At 32.7% G+C, this 26,828-nt stretch overlaps 1 protein-coding gene across 1 annotated transcript in view; it reads left to right on the top strand.

Moving 5' to 3' along the window:
- The window catches only part of ATR (ATR checkpoint kinase), an 84,314-nt gene that overhangs the window by 16,051 nt on the left and 41,435 nt on the right, over window positions 1–26,828 (top strand). Inside the window, exons 10-25 of the mRNA XM_010952243.3 lie at window positions 107–369; window positions 1,285–1,475; window positions 1,567–1,667; window positions 1,861–2,032; window positions 2,647–2,817; window positions 4,462–4,656; window positions 5,926–6,111; window positions 8,755–8,847; window positions 10,627–10,757; window positions 12,158–12,301; window positions 14,254–14,347; window positions 15,332–15,457; window positions 17,884–18,090; window positions 18,796–18,909; window positions 22,129–22,244; window positions 25,596–25,716. Of these exons, the coding sequence (XP_010950545.2) occupies window positions 107–369; window positions 1,285–1,475; window positions 1,567–1,667; window positions 1,861–2,032; window positions 2,647–2,817; window positions 4,462–4,656; window positions 5,926–6,111; window positions 8,755–8,847; window positions 10,627–10,757; window positions 12,158–12,301; window positions 14,254–14,347; window positions 15,332–15,457; window positions 17,884–18,090; window positions 18,796–18,909; window positions 22,129–22,244; window positions 25,596–25,716 (2,425 nt within the window). The remainder of the gene's footprint in view (window positions 1–106; window positions 370–1,284; window positions 1,476–1,566; window positions 1,668–1,860; window positions 2,033–2,646; window positions 2,818–4,461; window positions 4,657–5,925; window positions 6,112–8,754; window positions 8,848–10,626; window positions 10,758–12,157; window positions 12,302–14,253; window positions 14,348–15,331; window positions 15,458–17,883; window positions 18,091–18,795; window positions 18,910–22,128; window positions 22,245–25,595; window positions 25,717–26,828) is intronic.

The following is a 26,828-nucleotide window of genomic DNA, read 5'->3' on the forward strand; positions in this document are numbered from 1 at the left end:
TTCCTTCTGTCCTTTGTCTTACCAGTACTTTTACCCCAAATTAAGCAAGACTATCTAGACCACAAAACTAAGCAACAAGACTTAGTACGTCTTTTTTTCCCCCCAGAGATAAAGTCAAAGATGATTCTGACATTGTCAAGAAAGAATTTGCCACCATACTTGGTCAGCTTGTCTGTACACTTCATGGCATGTTTTATTTGACAAGTTCTTTAATAGAACCTTTCTCTGAACATGGACATACTGACCTCCTCTGTAAGGGCCTAAAAGTCACTTCTCAACATGAATGTTCATCTTCTCGACTAAAAGCTTCTGTTTGCAAGCCATTCCTTTTCCTACTAAAAAAAAAAATACCTAGTCCAGTGAAACTTGGTGAGTGATTTGTTATGATTTATTTAATATTTTAAAACCTATTTAAGCTCTTTTTAAAAAATCAGTGATAGAATTAGCCTGAAGCCTTAAAAATTAGACTTGCTTGGTAGATTCATTGCTCAGGTGATGATAAATGGGATGTCAGGTATTAGACTGTATCACAGAACTAACAAGGGAAGTAACTTTTAGATTTCTTAAATGCTTTTGTGGTTTGACAGTGTAATGGAGGCATACATTATGTTTGGTTCAGTATCATGAGGTTTAATACCCTGTGTCCTCTTTAGTGATCCCAGGGACCTTCTTAATGTGTCCCCCGCCACTACTTTGGACCTTTAGAACTTTAAATAGTTAAATGCTTTGCCCAACTGAAGAGTGTAGGTTGTATCTTCTTGGCCACTTTCCAGTGGTAATGGTGTTTGAATTTGTTGGGAGCATGAGATATACAGATACTTGGAAGATTTCATTTGTTTAGGTAATAAGTTAAAACTTGTTCTTAAGTTTTCAAAACAATATAGTTTAGGTGGTTTCTAGGACTCCCTAAATCTAGTAATGTAAGACTAAGATGGCCCTTAGTTCAGAGCTCTTTAGATTGGTGAAACGCGCTTTTAAGTCTATCTCAGTAACAAAATGATCTGCAAAATCCTAAGTGACTAGTCATTTGATAACTTAAAAAAATTCTAGAATTTATTTTAGATTTAAATTATGTATAACTTTTATTAAGTATAAAGTAAATTTAAATTTTTAAGTATCTGTTTTAATCCTCCACAATTCTGTGTGCTTTACAAGTTTAAGCACTATTGACTTTATAAGGCAACTTAGAATTCTTTGTAGTATATTATTTATTGACAATATTTTTATAGTAAAACTTTTATATTTAATATGTTAAATTAGATATTATATGCTCTTGCCCTTTAGCTTTCATAGATAATCTGTGTCATCTTTGTAAGCACCTTGATTTTAGAGAAGATGAAACAGATGTAAAAACAGTTCTTGGAACTTTATTAAATTTAATGGAAGATCCAGACAAGAATGTGAGAGTGGCTTTTAGTGGAAATATCAAGCATATTTTGGAATCCTTGGATGCTGAAGATGGATTTATAAAAGAGGTTGATAATTTTTACTTTAAATTTTATTTTTATGTGTTTTCATAAACCTAGCTCTAAAATTTTCTCTAACTAGTTAATTTTATTGTTCTAGCTTTTTGTATTAAGAATGAAAGAAGCATATACACATGCTCAGATCTCAAGAAATAATGAGTTGAAGGATACTTTGATTCTTACAACAGGGGATATTGGAAGGTATATTTGGCAGCTTTGGTATACTTCCTTATTTATTTTGTCCATTCTCCTTTTTTGTTTGTCTGGTGTTAGACATGGTGACATGAAAGATGTAATATTATAGAAAGAAATGTGTTATCAGCATGCATTTATTTGTGGTTTTCCATTTATTTTTGAGACAGTGATGATAACTTTTTTTTTTAAATAACTTTAGGGCAGCCAAAGGAGATTTGGTACCTTTTGCACTCTTGCACTTACTGCATTGTTTATTATCCAAGTCAGCATCTGTCTCTGGAGCAGCATACACAGAAATTAGAGCTCTGGTTGCAGCTAAAAGTGTTAAACTGCAAAACTTTTTCAGCCAGTATAAGAAACCCATCTGTCAGGTGAGAGTCAGCATTGGCCTTGACTGTAAAAAATAGCCTTACTTTGCATGAGTTAAAAAAATACATATGTACATTTTACTTTTCTTGCTTTAAAATAGGTTTTTTTTTTAAATGATGTATTTTGTTTACTGGAAAGAACCTAAATCTTGTCATTTTTATATTTTAGCATCTTGGTCTGAAGATGTAAGTTATAAATAGGAGGGGGGAAATTATCTTATAATTTTTATGTTCTATTTATTAAGAGATGCCTTTCTTCATTAGTCTTTCTTTTAATAACAATTTCCGTTATGCCTTGATATTATGAGTAAGGCACTTTGTTTTTTTAAAAGATTGATTTAATTTGTGGCTGAAAAGTTAGAATATGTTAAAATACAGGCTCTGTTAGTGGTGTAATCCTTAGCAAGATATTCAAATTTCTTAACTAAGCCTGGTAGAAGGGAGGCTGTAGAAGGGAGATTATACACAATCTGCCTCATTAAGGTTGTTTTTAAAAATTAAATCAACTGGTTCAGATAGTATGTTTAGAACACTGTCTCATACCGTCCTTCATTAACTTGCAACATATTAGTTAAAATTTCTTCCTAGTGTGAAAACTAACAAATCATTTGCTCTAGTTTTTGGTAGAATCCCTCCACTCCAGTCAGATGACAGCACTTCCTAGTACTCCATGCCAGAATGCTGAGATGCGAAAGCAAGATGTGGCTCACCAGAGAGAAATGGCTTTAAATACCTTGTCTGAAATTGCCAATGTTTTTGACTTTCCTGATCTTAATCGTTTCCTTACTGTAAGTTGCAAAGTATAATGGACTTAATTGAAGTTTTCAATTCAATGTTTTATGTTTATTCCATTCTAGATTATTTTAAAAAGAAAATCTGGACACAACATTGTAAACTGACTATACTTCAATAAAAATATTTTAAAAAATAAAGAAAATCTGGCAAGTACAGACCGTAGATTTTCAAATTTACCTGTTTTTTTTTTTAGCTTTAATATGATAACATTGCTTATGTTATAAAAGTTAAATTCATGTTAATTTGAGTCATTGCTCTAGATAGTTAGCTATCCTGAAAGGTTAATACTGATCGATTAATGTTAATTCAGTTTACTGAGCCGCATGTCTTTAGTGCTATGATTGGGTCCATCGGTATTGCAAAATCTAATATGATAATATCTACCCTTAAGGAATTGGAATAATACAGTATTAAAAACTAGATGAGCTCCTGTGAAATCAGATGACAGTTTGTAATATAGAGGGTTTGGGAAGCCTTTGAAAAGTTGTTAGTGGGGCTGAGCCTTAAAAGATGGATGAAGTAGATGATCTTCATAAGTTTTCCCAAAGGCAAAGTTTATCATTATTCTTAGTTAATAAATTATAATAGCGATTCATGCAGAATTTTCCCCTACAGTATTATTGTATTTTAGCACACTTAAATTGCTTGTAAATTGGACAAATCCTGGAAGGAAATATGATAGCATACACTAAGGACCACAAAGTTATTTTTGCCTTTTCATTCAGTAATTCCACTCTGGAAGCCCCAAAGCACAGACATTTATTGCAACATTTTCCAAGTAGCAAATAAAACCCTGGGAAGAAAATAAATGTCTAATATTTAGGTCTTAGAATATTATGTACCTTAACATAATAATTATACTTTGTAGAGACTACCTGGTTATGTTATAAGTCTTACAGGATTAATATTAAGTTGAAAGGCATAACAGAAATAAGGTTTAAGTGTCTCTGAGGGCAGGGCCTAAGTCTTGTTCACTGTCATATCTCCAGTGCCTAGTATAGTTGACTGACGTATAGTAGTTGTTTCATTAGATACACGGATAAATGAAGGGCCAACTGTTTCATGTTTGGAATTTTGTACATATTTTATGAACAAGATCTTAAAGGAATTAGGATTAAAATCAAAATAGATTTCTTGCCATATTGGGATGGTAGATACGTTAAAAAGATTTTCTTTAATATTGTAGCATCAACTTTTTTAATTTAAAAAACTGAAAATACTGTTTTTATGGCTACTTTTGCTTGTTGTCTAAATATTGGTTAGCTCTATTTCAGGCTTGAAACCTCTGCCTTAGAGCATGAGTATGTTTTAACACGTACTCATGAGGAGTTATTTTCTTTACTGCTTATACATTAGCTATTTATTGTCTGTCTCTCTCCGTCTACAATGTAAATTCTGTGCCACCAGGGACCTTGTCTGTTTTCTTCATTGCTGTATCTGCAGTACCTGCCTGACTCATAGTAAATGCTCAGTATATATCTATTGAATGGATAAGTGGTAAATCTGAATGCAAATATGTCGTACATGAACTCCAAATTTGTGTGGCATTTAAAAATATTTTTGCATATAGCTTATGTGAATATTTTGTCATCTGGACAGCTGTACTTTTTGTTAATTGTAGTGTTTTTGTTTTTCAGAGGACACTGCAAGTTCTGCTACCCGACCTTGCTGCCAAAGCAAGCCCTGCAGCTTCCGCTCTCATTCGAACTTTAGGAAAACAATTAAATGTCAATCGTAGAGAAATTTTAATAAATAACTTCAAGTATATTTTTTCCCATTTGGTCTGTTCCTGTTCCAAGGATGAATTAGAACGTGCCCTTCATTATCTAAAGGTAATTGAATATTTGTATATATTTCAGTCTTTTGTTTGAATTAGCATTATAGGAAAGCTGTTGTGACATTCTTATAGGAAGTAGAATGGGTAATTTACAGTCTATCCTAGGGTAATTTAAGTTCAAATGGAATTATGTAAATAAGCTTTGTCTTGGGCCAAGAGGAGAGTATTAAATAGAATTATTATTTTGTTTTGTTCTTTGATTATTTTACCTTAATGGCATGTGATAGTCATCCAATCATGAATCAGATTCTCAGCTAATTTCATTTTAGAATTTATTAATTGATTGGAGCTCTAAATTGACTAATAACATGCAGGTAATTGTACCTATAGGAAGAGATAGTATCCTTCAGCTGTACTGTAATTTGTTAATATTGAGTTTAGTTACTTAGTTCTGATTATAATTTGGCCCAGTTTCTTGCTAGTTTTTAAATGTAAAGTTTCAAAATCTCTTTTTGGTGTCATAATAGGAACAATATCTGAGGAATAATAGACTACATGGGAACAGGAGAACTTGTGAGATATGCCTATATAAAGCAACTATTTTTTCTGATATTAATTTATTTCATGTGTTTCATGATTTGCCAGCAGTAGATCTCTTTCCACACGAATTTTTGAATATTCAGTATATTTATTCATTTTGAGAAAGAAAATCTGTATTGTAAAGGTGAAATGATAATACCATTCCAGTGCTTACTACATGTCAGAAACTTTGCTAAACGGTTTTTGTGGATCACTTTATCTGCGTAACTCTTCACAATTACCCAATGAGATAAAGGTACTATTATTTTTCCATTTTATAGAGGCGAAAACTAAGGCAGAGAGAGGTCAAATTAGGTTACTTGTCCAAGTCACAGCACAACTAATAAGTGACAAGGGTGGAATTTAAATACCAGCAGTGTGGCCAGAAAGACTGTGTGCTAAGTCACTGTGCTGTATTTCCCCCCAGGGGTTACATGAATAATGAGTAGATGACCTTTTAAGACTTTATAGAAAACTTGACTCCCTTTTTTAAGTTTAATTTCAGAATGAAGTCTGATCACTTTTCTTCATTACCTCTAGCCAGCCCATGGTAGACCTACCAGAAGAGAACAAGATTAGAATCCTTTTCCAATGCCTTTTTTATATCATTAGTAATTCTTGTCACTTGATGTAGAGCTCATGATTAACTAATGGTACATTAAAATCAGTATACTTATTTCCAAGGTGTCAGCATGGAGAAAAAAGTAAACCTATTTTCTTTTGTTTAAATGTGTCTTTGGGTTAGAATGAAACAGAAATTGAACTGGGGAGCCTGTTGAGACAAGACTTCCAAGGATTGCATAATGAATTATTGCTGCGTATTGGAGAACACTATCAGCAGGTTTTCAATGGTTTGTCAATACTTGCCTCATTTGCATCTAGTGATGATCCGTATCAGGGCCCAAGAGATATCACATCACCTGAACTAATGGTAAGGAATATGTTGTATGGGGGTTTTTTTTCTCCTTTTTTGTAGTTTAATTATGAAATTGGAGAAACAGGTGTTTTATGTGTTTTCCAAATGCTAGAGATGTATTTAAATTTTAAATTGGGATTTTTTTGTTTTTGAAAAGGCTGATGATTTAAGTTACATGGTCACAGCATACCTGTGTTGGAAAATATGCATTTTCAAATGATTTTAGATTTTATTTTTTACACTGAGTAAAACTTAATTTTTCTTCACTACTTCTAAAGTGTAGATTGAAATACATTTCGTTCGAAAGACAGAGGAAAGGGGATCTTGAGTGATGAAATATGGTTAGCCTCCTAGGCATGTAACAAGGTAGAAAAGGGCAGAGAATGGATCTGAGGCTGAGAGAGGATGGCAAACAGAGACTGTCCATCTTCCTCTGTGTCATCTCTACTTGCCTGTCTTTTAAGCATCTCAAACAAGTCCCAACATTACATGTCCGTTAGAAATCTTTATTTTCCCTCCGTAACCTGCTTCTCCTGTAGTCTTACCTTCTCAGGAAACAGTACGAATATCTACCTAGTTGCTAAAATCAAAACCTAGGAGATATTCATGAGCCCTCCATTTCCTACATCCTTTATAATTTAGTATCAAAAAGTCCTTTCAAGTCTATCCCCCAAATATATCTTTCCATTTCTGTGTCATACAAGTGACCATCATCTTTCTCCAGGACAACTATAAAAGCCTCCTAACTGTTCTCCTCTTTTGTTCTTCCTTTTCCTACATCTTTAATCAATTATTTATACAGCATTTGAAGTACTCTTCTTACAACTTCTTACAAACTCATATCATTCCCTTGGTTAAATTCCTTCTACAATTTTCATTGCTCTTACAATCTGTAAGGCTATAAGAGATCTGCATACCTTTCCACCCTCATGTTGTGCAACTCTTATCTTCCTTTCTCCCTGTGTTTCAGCATTGTTTTGTTTGTGTTTCTTAAACATGTCAAGTTTTTTCCTGCATCACAGCCTTTGCACTAGGTAGTCTTTTTACTTGGAATATTCTACTGGATCTTTCTCATTTTAAAATCTTGGAGTTTCCTGATGACCACATGTAAATTCCCTCATCCCAGTTCTTCTATATTATATGAATACTTATTTCTTTATGGCAGTTATTACCTTATTTACATATTTACTAATTTAATGTCTGTGTCTCTTAATATCAGTTTCCCATGTAAGCTGGTAGGGAGAGAGTGACTTCACTTATCTTGCATTCCTGCCCCTGGCACAGTATTCTAGGCAGATGTACTTAATATTTGGTGAGTGGCCGATGAATGGACTATGTCTAAATGTAAGAGCTATAAAATTAGAATGTTGACACAGACTATGTGAGTATCATCTATCTCTGCTTTTCATTTAAGAAGCATAGACTAGAACCATGCAATTAGTGAATTGTGGCTTATTAATCCAAATCAGAAGTCTGTAAGTTAAATGTAATTTTAGGCTTTGGAAAAACAGCTGATTACCTGTGCTTGGCAAGAGAAAAAAGTTTATCCCAGCATCTAATCTGGAGACTGTGTTGGACACCTAACTTCTTCTCTACTGTGTATTAGTGCACACCATTCTACCCTGCACCCCCTCAACCTAGCCGTGTGTGTAAATGAGAGTTACTTAAATCTGGTGTCTCAATGTTAAACAGTGCAACTTTCTTCTGGAATTGGAAAATACTTTTAATCGCTACTTCTCCCCAGCCTTCCCCTCACCTTTTTTTGATTCTTATTTCTTACTTATATATAAAGATTTTAAAAGAGGAAAATTCTTCTTTGCAGAGGATTCACATTCCCAGTTTATAATATTAACTCAAGTTTAACACTTGAATATTCTAAGTGCTTAATGCATGTTATCTTATTTAATCTCTACAACAACTCTATGCAATTGATGCTTTCATTGTTCCCATCTTATAGACTCAGAGGAGCTAAATAACTTATCCAGCATCACATGCTAGGAAGTGTCAAAATTGGGATCCAAAGTCAGGTTTGGCTTACTTAAAGCCCATAGCCTCTCCTCTAGGAACCTCTTTCAAGAAAGAATTAACCCTGTCTACTTCAGGAGACCCAAAGTGCCATGGTCAGTGATACCTCACCTGTAATTGTTGATGCACATGGCTTTTACCTCTTTATTGCTATTACCTCAGGTTATTGACCCCTATTTCAGACTATCATTCTGGCAGACTGCTTGTTCTTAGTAAGTACTTTTTTTTCCCCCACTGTAGTTCTAAATGCTCTAGACAAGGGTGTTCACTTGTCTTTTTCTGTTCTCTTCTCCTTAAGATAAATATCCTCTCCACTCTAGATCCAGACATGAGTCATCCTGAGGATTGCACCATAGCTCAACTCTGGATTTCAAAAGCTTATGATTTAGTCACTGTATACAGTACTGTTTAATCATGTTTTATCATGGTGATTGTAAATCAGTTTCACCAATTTTTGAAATATTACATGTGAAAATACATACTTTGGGAGAAACTTAATTCACAAAGTGTTTATTTCCAATATTCTAATATAGTTAGATAAAATAGAAATGATGTTAAATAAATTGTCAATTTATGAAATTTGATCTGTATAAATGTTATATAGTACTTTTAATGGTTTTTTTTTCCCCTTAGGCTGATTATTTGCAACCCAAGTTGTTGGGCATTTTGGCCTTTTTTAACATGCAGTTACTGAGCTCCAGTGTTGGCATTGAAGATAAGAAAATGGTAGGTAGTGATTGTTGAGTTGCAAAATGCCAGAATAAAATTCATATAGCATATGCAGGAGACATGACTTCTGCTTCTGGCTGCAAACATTCAAAGATAAAAAATAATCAAACATATGATATATTCTGTATTCCTGAACAACTTGCATAAGCTTTGGAGGAGTCTGAAAAGAATTACATCTTTTATAGTTCTTTTGTTTATAAGGGACAGAAAACACATCCAGACTGGCTTAGAGGAATTGTTTGGCTCTGTAACTAGAAGCATAAGGATAATAAGCTTTGGGCATAACTTGATTTTGGACACAGTGTTCTCAGAATTAATCTCTTAGCTCAAATTCCCTTGGATTGGCAGCCCGAATAGCTTTAGGCTCACATCACCACAACATCTAGCTCAGTGGGAAAAAGAGACCAGCAATCCTTGATAGCTCAAAAAGAAGTTGTGTTATTGAATTCATTGGTCCGAAGTGGTCTGATGTGAGTCATGGCCATTGTATTTTTGAATGCCAAGAATGGTAGGTTACAGAAAGTATAGTAACTTCAGTATTTGTCAGTTTATGTTTGAATGCATTTGGCACAATGAAGTTTCATTATGTTTGCTGTCACAGTTAGTTACCATTGGAAATTTTTGGCGATTGGGATAGAATTTTTTTTTACTTAAATAATATATTTATTTAACCACATACATCCCGAATATTATCTCAACACATAATCAGTATAAAAATGATCAGTGATGTTTGCATTCTTTCTTCGACATCTGGTGTGTATTTTACATTTAGAACACATTTAACTTGCACTCCCCACATTTCAAGCACCCAGTTGCCACATGCCAGTTAGGGGCTACCATACGGATCAGTGCAGCAGTGGCGGTTTTTCAAAGCCAAGAGCCTAGACCCACTTGGACAGTATAGACAAAGCACTTCCTTCAGAACTGGGATAAAATTTCAGATACTGATTAAATTTATATTTTTACTGCTTTCCACTCTGTAGTCAGTAAACTTATAGTAAAGCTTCCAGGAAATGGAAGCTTTTATTTCGGTCTGTACTCCCCTTTTCTTAAGAACCTCAAGGAAACAAGAAAGATAGGATACAGTATTAATCGCTAAAGATTTCATCAACAAATACTTGGTTTTTTTGGTGAATTTAATCCCCCAAACAACTTCTATGTACATGAAAAATCTTTCTTATTATCTCAAGTGAGAGAATAACCTCAAATCTAAGAAAACTAGGGTTTTAGACCAGAAAGAGCTTGCATGTTTTGGCACATAGTTAAGGTTGACTAGAGTTCCTTCACCCCTTCATTAAAATCTAGAGCTGTTGATAAAAGTCTGATTCTGTGTTCCACACCAATAAAATATGTATATTGTTTTCTGAGTATGTCACCAGTTAGCATTTTTGTTTTATTAAGTTAGAACATGTTGAATTTAGCACCATTAGGACAGAAATACATGTGCTACATAGCAGTTTGGGATGGTTATGAAGAAGACTAAACAATAGATACTATATTCTTAGTAAGTTTTAAAATTACTGCTTAAGAGGACTACTAGGATCAAAATAACAAATCACTTTAAAGGAAAAAGCAGAATTCAACTTGTATTTTTCAAGTCTATAATTCTTATGTAAGCAGTTGGACAAAATGAACTGACTACCATTTATTAGACCTTGTGTTGCCAGAGAGTAAATGCTACTCTGAGATTAGGGTGGGAAGCACTTGTCCTTGGGGCTCATCTGCTCCTGCCAGCTTGTTTCCAGGCTTTATTTTAAAGCCATACATGCTTTACAGGCTTTGAACAGTTTGATGTCTTTGATGAAATTGATGGGACCCAAACATGTCAGTTCTGTGAGGGTGAAAATGATGACCACGCTGAGAACTGGCCTTCGATTCAAGGATGATTTTCCTGAATTGTGTTGCAGGTAAATGACTACCAGAGTTCATTAGACATTTTGCATTTCCCAATAGCTAGCACTGCCTTGAATTCTTAGCTTTTTGAGGGAAATTGTTTTCAAACCAGAAATAATTAAGATGGAAAGTCTGTGTATTGAAAAGGGAATGTGTTGACTTCTTTAAAAACATTTTGGTGTGAAATCTTTTAATATACTGGGAAATAGAGAAAATAATAGAATGAACCCCTACATACCCAATTCCCAACCTCAGTAGTTATCAGCATTGTTAATCTTATTTTATTTAAGCTTTCCAGTGCTACGTTTTTATTGTTACTTGGAATATTTTAAAGAAAACTCCAGTATCACATCATTGTGCTTGTAAATACCTCAGATGTATCTAATGGATAAAGGGCACTGAAAAAAATATATAACTATCATGAATTATTTTGCTTAGCAGAGTTAATAGGAATTCCTAAATAACATCTAAAATTCAGATTTCCCCAGTTGTCTCAAAGATGTTTTTCACAAAGATGTTGGTTTGTTTGAATTAGAATCCAGATAAGGTACACATGTTGCACATTTGGTTGTTTGGTCCCCTAAGCAACTCTAATAAATAGATTCAGCCCTTAAGTCCCTTCCCCACACTTCTTTCAGACCTTTGAGATTTTGGCATGTATGATTTGACTGACTGATAATTTAATTTAATTTCACTATTACTGCTATCAGTAAGACTACTGAATGCAGTTTAAGCTTCTTGAAGGTTCTTTTTGTTCTTGACGATATTTTATTGGAGATGTATAGTCAGAATAATATGTTTAAAGTCATGTGAAGTTATTCTTTTCTGTGTGCATGCGCCATCAGCTTGATATTGCTAGGTTCAGTTATTTTAGTTTGTTTAAAATTTTTAGAGGTGGCTTTTTCTTTTTCTTTTATTTTATTTAAAAATCATATAAAATATTGACATCATCCCAAGTTCAAATATGTGTAACAGGTTACACTCACAGAATCTAGCCTTCATTCCTGAATTCCTACAAATAGCTGTATCTATTTTCATTAATTTTTGTATAATTCCTCCCTATATAAAGTATAAGCAAATACACACACACTTCTAGATACTTTTTTTTTATATTAACCCTGCCCCAAAAGGCAACATATTATAAGGGCTGTTTTTCACTTTACTCTGTGTGTGTGTGTGTGTGTTTTGTCTTTTTTTAATTTTCTTTTTGTTTTTACTTTACCCTGCTTTTTTTTGACTTACAGAAATCACTCTTTGTGAGTATACAGCATTGATTTTTATTCCAGTTTTACAACTGTCTTGTAATCTTATTGTTTGTGTGTATCATTGTTTGTTCAGCTAGTAACTAACTAGTAGAGCTTTACAAATAATAAAAATAATGTGACTTTTAACTTTTATTTGTTTTTTCACATAGAGCGTGGGACTGCTTTGTCCGTTGCCTGGATCACGCTTATCTAGGCTCTCTTCTCAGTCACGTAATAGTAGCTTTGTTACCTCTCATACACATCCAGCCTAAAGAAACTGCAGCTATATTTCACTACCTCATAATTGAAAACAGGTATTGTAAATAAAATTAATAAAGGTAGCAACTTTTTATTACTGTATTTTTATGTCTCAAGGTGTTAGGATTACTGTTGGTAATGTGGGGCTGTTACATTCTTTTTAGAGTCCTTCAGTAAACAAAAATAAATGACATGCTTTAAGTCAATACATATCAAACTGATGCTCTTTCAGTCGTGACATGGCCTTTATTATAATTATATCTTAAACTTAGTAATTCAGTAACTCAAAATTGTTTTTTAATCAATTTTAAAAGAGATGAGGCCAAATTTACCTTTCTTCTTACAGTTGAAAAAGACAGTTGAATAGCATGAGAAAAGTTAGGAGGGCTAATCACTTACTTTCTACAGCTCACCTTAGTTAATATCCTTGTTACTTCATTGTGTTAACTTTTTAACCAACCTCCCTTCCTTCAAGCTTTTATTGCATTTCTTCATATTGTTCGTATTTTAAAGCATCTCTTTGTCTGAAACATTCCAGCATACAGAAACATCCTGTGGTTCTCTATTTCCTAACTGATAAATTCCAAATTGTTTATCTTGATAGTCAAGGCTTTCCAAAATCTGGCCACATTTTATTTCTTAAAATCCTTTCCTAAAACAGATCCTATGTTGCAGCCAATCCAGACTGCTAATACAAGAATATACATTACACCTTTTCATTTTTATTTTTCACTCAGGCTGCTTTCTAGCCTGGAATGTTTTTCTATACATTTGCTTTTTTTCCCCATTTTTGTACATACTATTGTATATCATAGTTTCTTTGCTTCTGAAAAATTAGAATTTACGTACAATTTATTTACTTACTTACCCATATACTATTGCTATTCCCATTGATCAGTTTCAATAACTGTCCAGTCAGGGAGAAAGTACAGAAGAAAAGGTTAATGGAGTTTTTTCCAATTAAAATACTTTTATTTTTGATATTTTGTACATGATGAAATAATATAATCACTGATCTAATTCACTTTTCAAATACTTTTTGGATTATTATATTATATTAATATATCTTTGCTGTCTATTATAGAGGAATCATTTTTCTGCCTTCTTCATATAATAAAGAAATTCTCTTTCATTCTTTTAAATAGAAGATCCTAAGCTCTCTGAGTGAAGGAGTTATTTTAGCTTTCTTTATTGTTACATCTCCAATGTCTAGCAAATAGTAGCACATAGTAGTTACTTAATACATATTTGTTGCATGAGTTAATGAAAACTGGAATTTAGAAACACTTTTATTTGGACCAAAAAAAATTAAGAGTATTACATTGAAGCAAATTTAAAATTGTAGCCTCAATAAGAATCATTTATGTATTTTTCTCTAACATTCTTTGTGAGAATTTGTGTTTTGGGGTTGGATTTGGCTATCTGTTGCTTTTTTACACACTCATAATTTTGCAATCTGGGCTGGGTTCAGCTTTCTTTGACTGTTCTTACCAGGGGTCATTGCGGTCAGCCATCAGGTAGACTTGGCTGGACTTCTCATTCTTTCCATATCGTCTCAGAGCTTCTTTCTCTCTCTCCATGTAGTCTGTCCATGTTGGTGGCCAGACTTACATGGTGACTCAGGACTCTCGTGAGTATAAAACAGAAGCTGCCAGACCTTTTTAACACTTAGGCCTCAAATAAGCCCAACATCTCTTCTCCCATATTCTATTTTTAAAGTACATCACACACCTAGCCCACATTGAAGAGGAAGTGACCATACATAGGCGTGTATTCCAAGAAGTAGAGTTTATTTAGGGCCACCAGTGTAGCACACTGCTGTTTCTTAGATTTGATTATTTGTCACTATTAACTGAGCATCCTAGACATGGTTAGGAAGATTACTTTGCATGTCGATAATCAACTAGCAGTTTTAAATGTGAATTAAGTTGGCCTTAATTTCATCCTCTGCTTTGTACTTTTTTAATGTTCATATTCTTCAAATAATTCTTTTTCTTCCAACTATTAGGGATGCTGTGCAAGATTTTCTTCATGAAATATATTTTTTACCTGATCATCCAGAATTAAAAAAGATAAAAGCAGTTCTACAGGAATACAGAAAGGTATTTAACTTCTTATATATGGTTTAGATGATTGATACAAAATTGTTCCCAAGTTCTAATACACTGAGTAGAGATTCTTTAAAATCATGTCTAGAGATTTCATAGTCACATTCTGATGGCTAGTTCCTGATGATAAGCCTATCATGAATCCGAGACTTTTAGAAGGAAGTTTTAGCATCTAGATCAAAGATGAAATAGTATTAGATAGAACAGAGAGCAAAGAATACAGTTCTTGTGACTTTGCTACACAGATCAATATGTTCTTACTTACCATCCCCAAAAGAAGTGACCATAGCTACATACCATGAGTGAAGGCCAGAAAAAAAAAAAAAAAAAAAAAGCTGTGGGAGGATTCTAATTATTTTATACTACAAACCATGGTATGGAAATGTCAGGTCTGACTCATTCTGAGCTTTAGAAGGGGAGTAATCTGTTATTTACATGATCCTGAATTTCAGTGAACTCTCTGAAATTACAAAAGTAGCGGTGATTCCATAGAATTTTAGGGCAGAAAGTGGGATACCTGACCTTTGGTCAGAGTAGTAGATGTATTTACCAAATAGATCCCAAGACTGGTTCTGAAGACTTTATTTCCTTTTTTACTGGATAAATCATCAGTCATAAGAAAGTAAGTAGTCCAAATAAGGAGTGAATTATCTGCATAATCTGTAGACCTCATTTAAGGCTATTATGTAGTCCTTTCTTTGTAAGTTAAGGATTTATTTTGAGTAAGTAAATTCTTACTTAGTTGGGATAAAAGTTTTCTCCATCACTAAAGATTTTAGAATGAAATCCCTTTCCTTGAGAATTATTAAAAGTTCATACACTATACAAGGAAGACATGGAAATTATTTTTTAAAACTGCTTTCAATTGGGGTACAGTTTAACTACTTTAATAGTAACTATGTAGAGAATCCAGGCCTTCTGAAATGGTTCTTAAAGTGGTTAATTGATCAGGTGTATCTCTCTGTGCTCTTTATATAGGAGACCTCTGAGAGTACGGATCTTCAGACAACTCTTCAGCTATCCATGAAAGCAATTCAACATGAAAATGTAGATGTTCGTATTCATGCTCTTACGAGTTTGAAGGAAACCTTGTATAAAAATCAGGTATATTTTACAATATAATTTTAAAGCTATGGAAAAGAAAGGTGGGAAGTTTAAGGAAAAGATGAGAGATTGGCATATTTGTTTGAGATTCAGTAGGTTCAATGAAAGAATTGATTTTCATTTTACCGAGATTTCAGATCTGACTTAGAATCAGTAATTCATGAGATGCCCTTTGAGGCTGAAGAGGTTTGCGTATTTTTTTTGTTGTTGTTTTTGAAGAGTCATGATTTGACAGTTATATTTTTGGTTACTGCATCTTCCTGCGGAAAGGTGTATTTGTTTGTACTGTAGCCATTCATATGAGTCTTCTCATATAATTTCCTATAGATATCTTTCATGTAAAATTTCAGTAGTTGTATCATTTTACATTTGGACAAAATTAACTCTGTTAGTTAATCAAGCTCAATTTTCAAGTTTTCTTTTTTATGGGGTCAGTGAACTTTATTCTTTTTTTTGTTAACATAATGTAGATTATCCCTAACCTTGATGACAGTGAGAACTGTTATTTAAAATACCAGATCACTATAAGTCTATAAAATGGAAACATTTTGAGTGAAATACTCATTTTTGTGTATCAAGAGCTCATATAATAAGATGTGAGAGCCTGAGACCCTTAGGATTTAGTGGATTGCAAAACTGAGTTGTATTTGTTTTCATGATGGAAAGAAGCATTTGCTTCTAGGACAGTAGATGTAATGGTGGCAACAAGTACACGTTTCTGGGTCATTGAGCTTATATAACCAACATGGGTAGCAGCCAAGGTGGAGGGGATCCTTCCACATGTGAGGAACCTTGAATCTCCTCGAGTGTAGGTTTTATGCCCTCCTAACTGTGGATCTACGTTATCAGTGTTACAACCTCATTCTCTGCCCTACACTACACTGAAACTGCCCTGGGCTTTCCCTTATTCCAACCTCTACCAGGATTCCAGATAACTTAAAGGGCCTCTAGCTTTTTAATGTAATATAAGGATTTACGAATAGCAAAGGATCTCTCCTCTTGGCATAGAGATTTTCTAGCTTAGGTTATTTCCAAGCAAATGACATGGTCATGGTTTAACACAAGAAAACTTCATATTAATCATCACATCTTAGATGTAAATGACTAAATCTGAGAACTCAAGGAGATTTCTTATACTCTTAGGAAAGAGCCAAGCTGCCCCACTGACAGAGTTAAAAAGCCTTTCTAAATAGTTGCATTGAACACATTCTTATTTGAAAACTTCTTTTGGAATTGAATATTTCTAGTTGAAAAATGAAACCCAGTTTATCTAACCTAGAAGTAAAGTGAAAACTTTTTTAAGCACTTAGGAGATAAGTATATTTTAAAATTACCTTTCATGTAGTGTTTTTCATAATATGTATAGTCTTGAGTGTGAACTGCATTTATCTTTGCCAACTAAAGTGTCCTTTTCCTTGTTCTCTAATTTTAGCAAGGGAATAATGTCTGTAATTATATTAGTTATGCTGTTTATTGATTACTAGTTCATCCATTTTAGGTATTTATGCTTGAATTAACCTGAATGTTATTTAAGTAAGCTAATACTGAAGATTCTGGGTGAGATAAAAATGTCTTTTTTTTTTTTTTTTTTTTTTTGGAAATGTATTACTCTAATTTGGGTCATTGTTTTAACATTCAGTTTGAGATGCTCGTATATACTTTACTTTTGCTAGAAGGAAAATTATGTAAATGAAGTAGTTATAAAATAGTTACACGGGTACAATATCTAAATCTTAACTGGCTTGAGAATAGTCTCTCCTCACCGAACAGTTTTTCATTATAGCATCCTCAGGAGATAGATGGGAAAAAAAACTACTTGAACCAACATATTTTTTCATAAAGGCTACCTCTTTCTTTGTACCTCTTTTTTTTTTAAATCATCCCCAGGGAACTCATTTCCCATATCTTTTTCTCCCGTATTAGTTTTTTATATACTTTTCAATTTTCTTATTTTAACTAATGGCTCTTCTTCCTTCTTAACTTATGTACTGACATATCTGTCTGTTATCCTTGAAAAGTTACTGAGTTCTTTTTCATCTTCATTGTTCCTTTACTTTGTATGTATTTGTTATTGTACATATTATATATTTTAATTATTTGTTTGCATGTTTATTTTCCCTTTAGACTGAGAGCTCATTGGAATAAGACTGTCTTATTTTTATACACTGATATAATAAAATAATGTTTGGTTAACTATTTAATGAATTAATGAATAAAAAACACTTAATGATTCTAATCCTGCAGAACATATTGTGCACTATATTATGTGAACTCAACAAAAACTAAGTGAAAAGACTGCAGATATAGGAATTTAATTTTATCAGTATTTACATAAGATATTCCTTAATATTTTTAAGCTTTCTTGTTAGAAAAATATACTAGTTTGTAGAAGTTGTGTGTAAATGTTCTCTTTACTTTTATTTTAGGAAAAACTGATAAAATATGCAACAGACAGTGAAACAGTGGAACCTGTTATCTCACAGTTGGTGACAGTGCTTTTGAAAGGTTGCCAAGATGCAAACTCTCAAGCTCGGTTGCTCTGTGGGGAATGTTTAGGGGAATTGGGGGCAATAGATCCAGGTCGACTAGATTTCTCAACAACTGAAACCCAAGGAAAAGATTTTACATTTGTGGTAAGTTCTGGTAATTTGCAATAGCAGGAAGAGTTCTCTGTCCTAGTAGGGTTTCTGTATTCCATTTACAAAGAACTATTCAGGTTATCCTTAGTGGCAACTTGATCTAAACTAGATAATTTAGGTAACTTCTGAGTTTATTCTTTAATACTATTGCAGAGACCTTTAGCCAAAAACTATAAAGTTGGAGCCCAGTCTAGTGGGCTGTGTTCTTTTAAATAAGTTTTCTAACCTAACCTTGACAAATATTTAAAACCTAATTAATTATTTAAATATTATGATTTAAACACAATTGCTAAGTGTCTCGATGGGAAACTAATTTCCCAGGGTGTTTTAATAGAGTGTGTATAAAAATGTTTTCATGGTCAAGTGAGTAGATTAGGGAAATCTTGTAAAACAAAATTAGACAGAACTTTTAATATATTGGTGTACTTTGTGAATCTCCAAGGTGAGGTTATGTTGAAATTATTTTTTGAAGTTTCTCAAGTGACCAAGGTTTTACAGAATGAAATTAAGAAATGCTGTATATATAATTTTCTTTCTAATTATTAAAATATGCAAATTGTTGGAGCTATATAAAAGTTAAACACTTTTTCTAAGTTAAATTGATTGGGGCAACTAAGTTAAATTCACCAGGGAATAATACATGATACAGTTTAAGAAATATATACCAATTAACTGTAATTTTTTCTTGTTTTTATTGAGACTGGAGTCGAAGATTCAAACTTTGTATATGGATTATTGATGGAACTAACAAGAGCTTACCTTGCATATGCAGATAACAGCCGAGCTCAAGATTCAGCTGCTTATGCCATTCAGGTAAGAGTGAATATAGACATTACTGGCTTTACATTATTAAATTCTACTAAGAAAGTTGTAAATTCTATGCTTTGGAAACTCTTATTTTTTTAACTATCATTTTTATTGTCAAAGTAATACAAATTCCTGGCAAAAATTTCAGAGTGCTGAAATATACCCTCCTAGTAGATTATTATAAGTACTTTGAACATTTTTCTATGTATATACAAATAAATACATGTTTTCTCCACAAGGAGAACATATTACATGATTTTTTTTTGTGTTTAATAATCTATCTTGTGTAATTTTCCGCATCACTACATATATCTCTAGTTGCTTCTTTTCAGTGACTTAATATTCAATATGAATTTACCATAATTTTTTTAAGAAATTTATTTAATACAATGAGGTTGTGTTCATGTTTTGCTTTTAAAAAAATGTTTCAGAAAGCATACTTATAATTTCTGAGTACTTGAGTGAATATATCCACGACATAAATATCTAGAAATTAAAATATGTCTCAGAGCAAATACAGAGTTTATATTTGATAGGTTTTATCAAAAAAGTTTATACTCCCTTGATTGACAAATCTGCCTTTTAAAATTTCAAATCTTTGCTGATGTGGCAGATGAAAAATTGTATTGTTTCATTTTAATTTTCATTCAATTATGAGCGAGGTATAACATCTTTTATGTATTTATTGCTTTTTTGTGTATTTTCTCTGGATTGTCTTTTTTCCCATTCTCCCTTTGGTGTTGGTCTATTTTTTTTTTTAATTGACTTTGAAGACCTATTTGGATGTAGTGGAAATTAACACTTTGTCTACCATACAAGTAATGAATATTTTTAGTTTGGCTTTCTTTGCCCTTTTCATGGTATTTTTTTCAATTAAAGGGTCCTTGTTTTGTTAGATATTCAAGTCTGAAATTCATGGTCTGGGTCAAAGATACACATTTGGAGGTGTGCACAGTAGAGATGGTATTTGAAACTGTGATTTCTGGATGAGATGATCAAGAGAGGGAATACGTGTAGGTAAAAAGATTCTGGTAATCTTATAACCTGGACAATGAGAGAGGTCAGTGAGAAGAGGGAAGAAAACTGAGAAAGAGCTACCAGTAAGGTAGGAGAATGTGTGTTCTGGAAGACAGCGAAGTGTTTCAGGAAGTATGGAGTGATCTAAATGCTGATCATAGGCGTAATAATTTAAAGGTTGAGAATTGACCATTGGCTATAGTAACATGAAGGTCATTAGTGACCTTGACAAGAGTAGTTTCAGTGGAGTTTAGAAAGCCTTATAAGCATATTTTTAAGAACATATGGGAAGAGAGGATTAGAGAAATTACAGAAACTCTTTTGAGGACTGTTGCTATCAAGGAGAGCAGAAGAATGACATAGTAGCTGTGGAGGAAAGAGGAATAAATATGGAAAAATAACAGTGTGCTTTTATGTTGCTTGGGAACAGTTCAGTGAGAGGAGAATAGTGATAATGTAGAAGAGAATTGATGTAATACTATTTTAAGTAGGTAAAAAGATGTGGAATATAGTGTACAGGTGGAGAGAATAGCCTTAATTAAAAACAAAAACAAGTCATCTGTAGTAACGAGAGAAAGCCGAGTATATAGGCACTGATACTGATATTGCCAGGCTGGGAGATATTAGCTTGGAAGTTGTGAAGTTCTCTTTGATTGTTTGTTTTCTCAATGAAATATGAAGCAAGGTCTACAACTGTAAGTATATTAGTGTTTTTTGTTTGTTTTTTCTTCCAGTTTTATTGGTATGTAATTGACATACAGCACTATATAACTTTAAGGTGCACAGCATAATGATTTGACTTACATGCATTATGAAAATGATTATCGCAGTAAGCTTAGTGAAAATCCATCATCTCATGTAGATACAGAATTAAGTTTTAAAAAAGATATTTTTCCATGTGATGAGAACTCTTTAGAATTTACTCTCAACAACTTTCAGGTATAATATACAGCAGTATTAATTATATTTATCATATTGTACATTACATTACTGATATTTATTTATAACTGGAATTTTGTACCTTTTCAATGTCTTCATCCAGTTCTCCTTCCCCTAACCCTGCGTTAGTGTTTTTAAGAGTATAAATTGTCCCAAAACCAAAAAACTTAAAGGATTGCTGATCTGTTAAGTCTGTTATTGGAGATTGATTGCAAGGACTTCTGTAGCTAGAGTGACTTTACGAACATCAAAAGCTGGCTTCAAACAAAATTTTAATAGCATTTTAAAGTTAAATAAAAATAAATTTCGGATATTTCTGTATTTTAGCTTTCATATACTTTCTTACTTTTATTAAAAATACTAAATGTAAGTATAAAGTGTATTTTATTGGACATTGCTTATATTTTATAATTATTAGGTATACATCTGCATATGGTCATTTTCAGTGGAATTGGAAAGAAAGAATAATACATGATGGCAGATGTAATACCCTAATATATTTGTCTTGTTTTAAAGATTGATATTAGAAAGTTTCCTCTGTATAGCACAGGGAAGTATGTTAATATCTTGTAAGAACCTTTAATGAAAAAATATGAAAAAGAATATATGTATGTATATGCATGACTGGGACATTTTGCTGTACACTAGAAATTGACACATTATAACTGACTGTACTTCAATGAAATAAATAAATAAACCAACAAATAAATAAATAAAGATTGATATTAGAGACCAAGATTTTTTTGTTTTTTTTTTCTTCATCTATAAAATCCCACTTGTTTTATTTTCAGGGAAGTAAAATATAACCGTTTAATTTCTGGACTTGAGTAGCAAATTGGTCTTTAACATTTGCATCTTATTTTCAGAATTTTAAACTCAGTATTTTATATCTAGATTTGAGATATTTTGAACTATTTTGGATTTGTAGTTACTTTCATTAAAACTCAGAAAAAGTCAAATTTTATGAATTCTGCAAATACAGAAATTCCAGTTTTTTCCTCCAAATAGCTTTTAGTCATATATTTCAATACATGTTATGTACAGCACACAAATTTCACGTTCAGATACTACCACAGCTTGGTGACCTTTCATAGGCCACCTAAGTAGTTTTAAGCATTGAGATGTTCACAACTAAGCAAGTTCACAACTCCAAAATTTTATAATTTTATATCTTTTTCTATGTATTTTTATAACCATACTGTATAGAATATTTATTAAAGGTTTATCTGTTTCGCTGTGGATTTACATGTGTAAAATATGTGTTTGTAGGAGTTACTCTCTATTTATGACTGTAGAGAGATGCAGACTGATGGCTCAGGTCACCAACTGTGGAGGAGATTTCCCGAGCATGTTCGGGAAATACTGGAACCTCATCTAAATACCAGGTCTGTAGAGTCATTAAAACTATTTTCACAAAATTGTTTTCAACTTTATAAAATTAAATGTTATTTTTTGATACAACATTTTAGCAAAGTATTTTTAGTATGTCCTAATATTTATTTTTCCACTGTGATTTATGCTTATAATCTTGTCAAAATGAGAAGTACAGTCTGCTCATTGGTTATATTCTATAACTTTAAGTATTTAGACCAATTCATTGAAGCTGAAAGGATTGATTTTCTTTTTACTTCAACTGTCAGTAGTACTTTGAAGAAATCTACTTTAAAGTGAATATGAGTTGAAGCTTTTGATAGGTCTAATTAGTACAGAAATTTAAGAGTTTAAAGCTAGTTCCAAAGCCATTAGTAATCCCAATTAGGGAGTAGAGATTTTTCAGCCATACCAGTTTCTCCTCATGAAAATATTTTCTCCTTCTACTTTAAAAAAAGTATTTTTGAACTTTTTTTCAATTTTAATAACTTTGCTAGAACTGATTAAAGTCCATAAATTATGGCCATGAAGTTAGAAACTTTAATTTTAGGTAGCCTAAGTCACAGGCTTATTAAATATGCGAACTTGGGTAAATTACTTTAGTTTTTGAGCCTTAGTACAGTACCTACACTCATAGTAAAATATTTTATAAAAACCCTTAAGTATGCTTACTTACTTGCTAGATACCTTTTTATATTTAGAAACCTTTTAAATATTTTATTTCTTATGAATAGCATTATTTAAAGATACATTTTATTAAAATAAAGTATAGGTTTTTTCTTTTTTGAAGACTTCATATTTCTCTATTTCTTTATTCTGTATTTTATAACATATATAAATACTTAAGAGATTCTGTGACCTAGTGACAAGTTTATGGCTTTTAGGGTCATGTAGACCTAAAGTTGAATCTTGGCTCTGCATTTCCTAGCTCTGAAGTCTTGGGCAAGTGTTTTTAAATATTTCCAAGTCTTAGTTTTTTCATCTTGAAAATGTGGATAGTTTTACTTACCTTATGTGATCATTGTTAGGAATAAAGAAGGTAATATAAAAAAGTACCTAGCAGAGGCCTAACATTTGATTTATACTCAGTAATAAATGCTTATTCAATCTCAGCTTGTTGAATTAATTCCTTGCATTTTTTGGAAGGGGTGGGATGACTATACCCTACTTCACATGAAATAGAAGCCAACATTTCTGCCTATTTGTTATTCAATTTAATATTTCATAAGAAGCCAAAATTTTCTGCCAACTTATTCTTTCATAAGAAGAACATGGTCATTTATAAGAGTGATCTTAGAAAAGCTATGAGAATTCTTATGATCCTTCTACTTTTATATCTGACAGTTTGCAGGAACCTCTGAGATGGTCCCAAAATGGTAGAAGTTAGATTTGTTTAGCTGGGATCTGCTCATTGAAATCGCTGCCTCATAAATATGAGGTTACTAGAGGGCAGTATTACTGGAATTGATCCACTTTTGTATGAAACACCGAGATACCAGGCTAGCCAATAGGGCAGTTTTATAGCTTGGACTGCTTGAAATTTGCCCCAGGAGGCTCACGGGAAATAAATTTCCTAAAAACACATTCTTATTTTTGCTGCTGAATGTTATACTCCTATACTCTCTTTAATTTTTTTTCACTTGGGCTATTTAAATGCAGTCACTAAACCTGGATGAAAGGATGGCTATGTTTGGGAGATTTGATCTTTAGAATTAGATAGATCAACTACAGTTTAAAGTTGCCACAGAAATAATTTTAGAAGAAATATCAAGATGTGTCTCAGCAGAACCTGACTTGTACCCCAATATCAGTAGTTTTCTAGCTAAGTTCACCATAAAACATGGTAAAATGATCTAGAGATTATACTCATGGTGATTCAAAATAGTGATGGTTAACTGAGAGATTATTGGATTTTTCAGTTGTCAGCAATTTGGAATATAGTGAAATACATGTTTGCTGAGACCCTTGAGTATCGGACATTAATTATGTGTGTCATTTTCTAATCTTACATTGGTGACTATAAAGGAACCCACTCCCCAAAAAATTGCTATACATGTGTGTAAGATGAGAGCTATTTTAATATGATTAAATGTTAGTGCTGAGGAGCAAATAGAAAGGATCATGTTGAAGTTATGGAAGACAGAAGTGGTAATTGGTATAATAAGGACACTGAGGAGCATCCAGAACGGTAGCCATGTGGGACTACACTAGAGGAAGTGAAATCTCTTTCTCTGTGATAGGGGAGGATAAAATGATGGATGGAGCTTAACTAAATTTATAGATTTAGTTGTGGAATTGTGTTAATGGTTTCTTTTTTCTTCCATGAGGTAAGAGGTATGGGAGATAAGATTATTGGCTGAAAGTGGCAATGGAGTTGGTCCAGGTGATTTGAGGAGAATAGTGATGATATGAAATAGCCACTGTGGAAAACAGAAGAGAAAGCTGATAAGGGAAAATTAGAAGGATTTCTGAGCAGCACTGAGGTTGAAAACTAAGATATATAGTAGTACTAACCTCATAAGCAATTTAGTGGTTTTCCTCCATCAATGCAGTGGCCTAGATATCATTTCAGAGAAGGCAGGCATTTAGATTGATCCAAGCTTGGGATGTTGGCAGATGGGTACAGCTAGTGAAGACACTGTGGCAGTGGAACAGGTAAAGGATATTACCAATGAGTGCTTGAAGTGAAGGACCATGGAGACCAAGCTGGTTAGGGAAAGAGGTAATGAAAGGAAGGTATTACAGATATGTTAGAGTAACTGGGTGAAAGAACTGGAACTTTGGGAAACCGTGGCCATAAAGTAAGGCTTAATAATACCTTTTGGAATTGAAGAACTTTCTCTGTATTAACAAGAAAGTCCCAATAAAGAAGTAGAGGAGAAAGTCATTGAAAGGTTTTCAGTTTAACTAGATGATCCAGCCAGACATTGAAGTCACTCAGGATGATAAATAAGACTTGGGGAAGAAAGAAAACACTGAACCGTCAGTGAGTTTGGTAATCAGTGATTTTGTTAGATGCCTATAATGAGGAGTAGAGAACAGTATATATCTCTGGGTAACTCTAACCTCAAAAACAGGCCTTTCTCAGGATAGAGTTGGAAGGATCTGAAAGGAGCATTGAGGGAGAGAGGAGGCAGACTCAAATCCTTTGAAGGACTTGGAGTTTGCAAGAGTGACTTCCTACTCCTCCATTAGTAAGGCTCTCGGGAAAGTGGTGTCTTTAGCCAGATTTCAGTAAAGGCAAGGCAGTAGTGGGGTAGTCAGTGAATGAGTTGATGCAGTTTCTTATACTTTGTTTACTAAAGTTCTAAACAGATAGATATATATTTATGTCTTTTTTAATTAACACAATTTTTAAATTATAGGTATAAGAGTTCCCAGAAGTCAACAGATTGGTCTGGAGTAAAGAAACCAATTTACTTAAGTAAATTAGGTAATAACTTTGCAGAATGGTCAGCATCTTGGGCAGGTTATCTTATAACAAAGGTAAGAGAACTCTGTTCAGATTTTAACTGAACAGAAATTGTAAAGGAAATGAGAGCATCTCTCTGAATGCATAGCACACACAGTGAACATTGAATCATTTGTGCTGATAGTTTTAGAAATTTTTACAGAAAATATTTACTACTCTCAATCTCTCTGTTGTTAGTAAGTTTCTGAGTAAGGACGGTAATTGTTTTATCAAGCAAATCGCTGGTCTTAATGTGTTTATAGAATATTTCTTACATTATGTCTGTTTATTTTCCATTGTAAAATAGTACTGTTTAAAGGATGTAAATGCTTTATCAAACATTTTTGCATAATAAAAAGATTTCTTATGTAATAAAAAAATACATTATCCTTTAGTGGCTACCTCTAAAAGAAGATGCATTATGTGAGCTTCCTCCAAAATAAGAATAAAGGTTTTTTTAAATGATATTTCATGGAAAACTAGAGGTATCTGATGTGTTCCTAATAGGAAATTTTTACATACCTGACAGACAGAAAGCTACTCTTGTGTTCCCAAAACATGTTTAAGACACATTTAAAATTTACAATTTTTGTTTTTAATTCACATGTGTTAATTAAAATATTATTTAATAATTAGTACCTAATCATTTCAAAAAAGTTTCTCTCATTTCATAATGAACATACTGAAAACATAATATGTGAAATGTAGAATACTGTTAATACTTTCAGCTGTGGAATATTTTATTTAGTTCTAGTTTAATTTTCTTTTTTTTTTTTTTTTTTGTTTAGTGAAGGGTTTATATTTGAAGACGGAAAAACCTTTAAAATTTTATAAGAACAGTAATGTTGGTAAATTGAAGGTTAGATCATACCAGTAAAATCTGACTCTAAACCCAAATAATTTAATTTTTTATTTCTTTAAGTTTTTTTCCTCCTAGTTAATCACCGTTTATTACTTATTAAAATCATGTATCATGTACTTAATGTGCTGACCTAGAGCTTACTTTTTGGTTACTTTTCTCATCTGTGTGCTTAGGGAATAAATATAATAAATTTAATGTTAGCTAAGTAAAATATAGTGTAATTAGGGAAGTTAATCTGTAACAAAACGTGATGCATTTTTAAATGAACTGTAAAGGGGAAAAGAC

This window comes from Camelus bactrianus, chromosome 1, assembly GCF_048773025.1.
Source record: "Camelus bactrianus isolate YW-2024 breed Bactrian camel chromosome 1, ASM4877302v1, whole genome shotgun sequence".
In the NCBI taxonomy this organism is placed as follows: Eukaryota; Metazoa; Chordata; class Mammalia; order Artiodactyla; family Camelidae; genus Camelus; species Camelus bactrianus.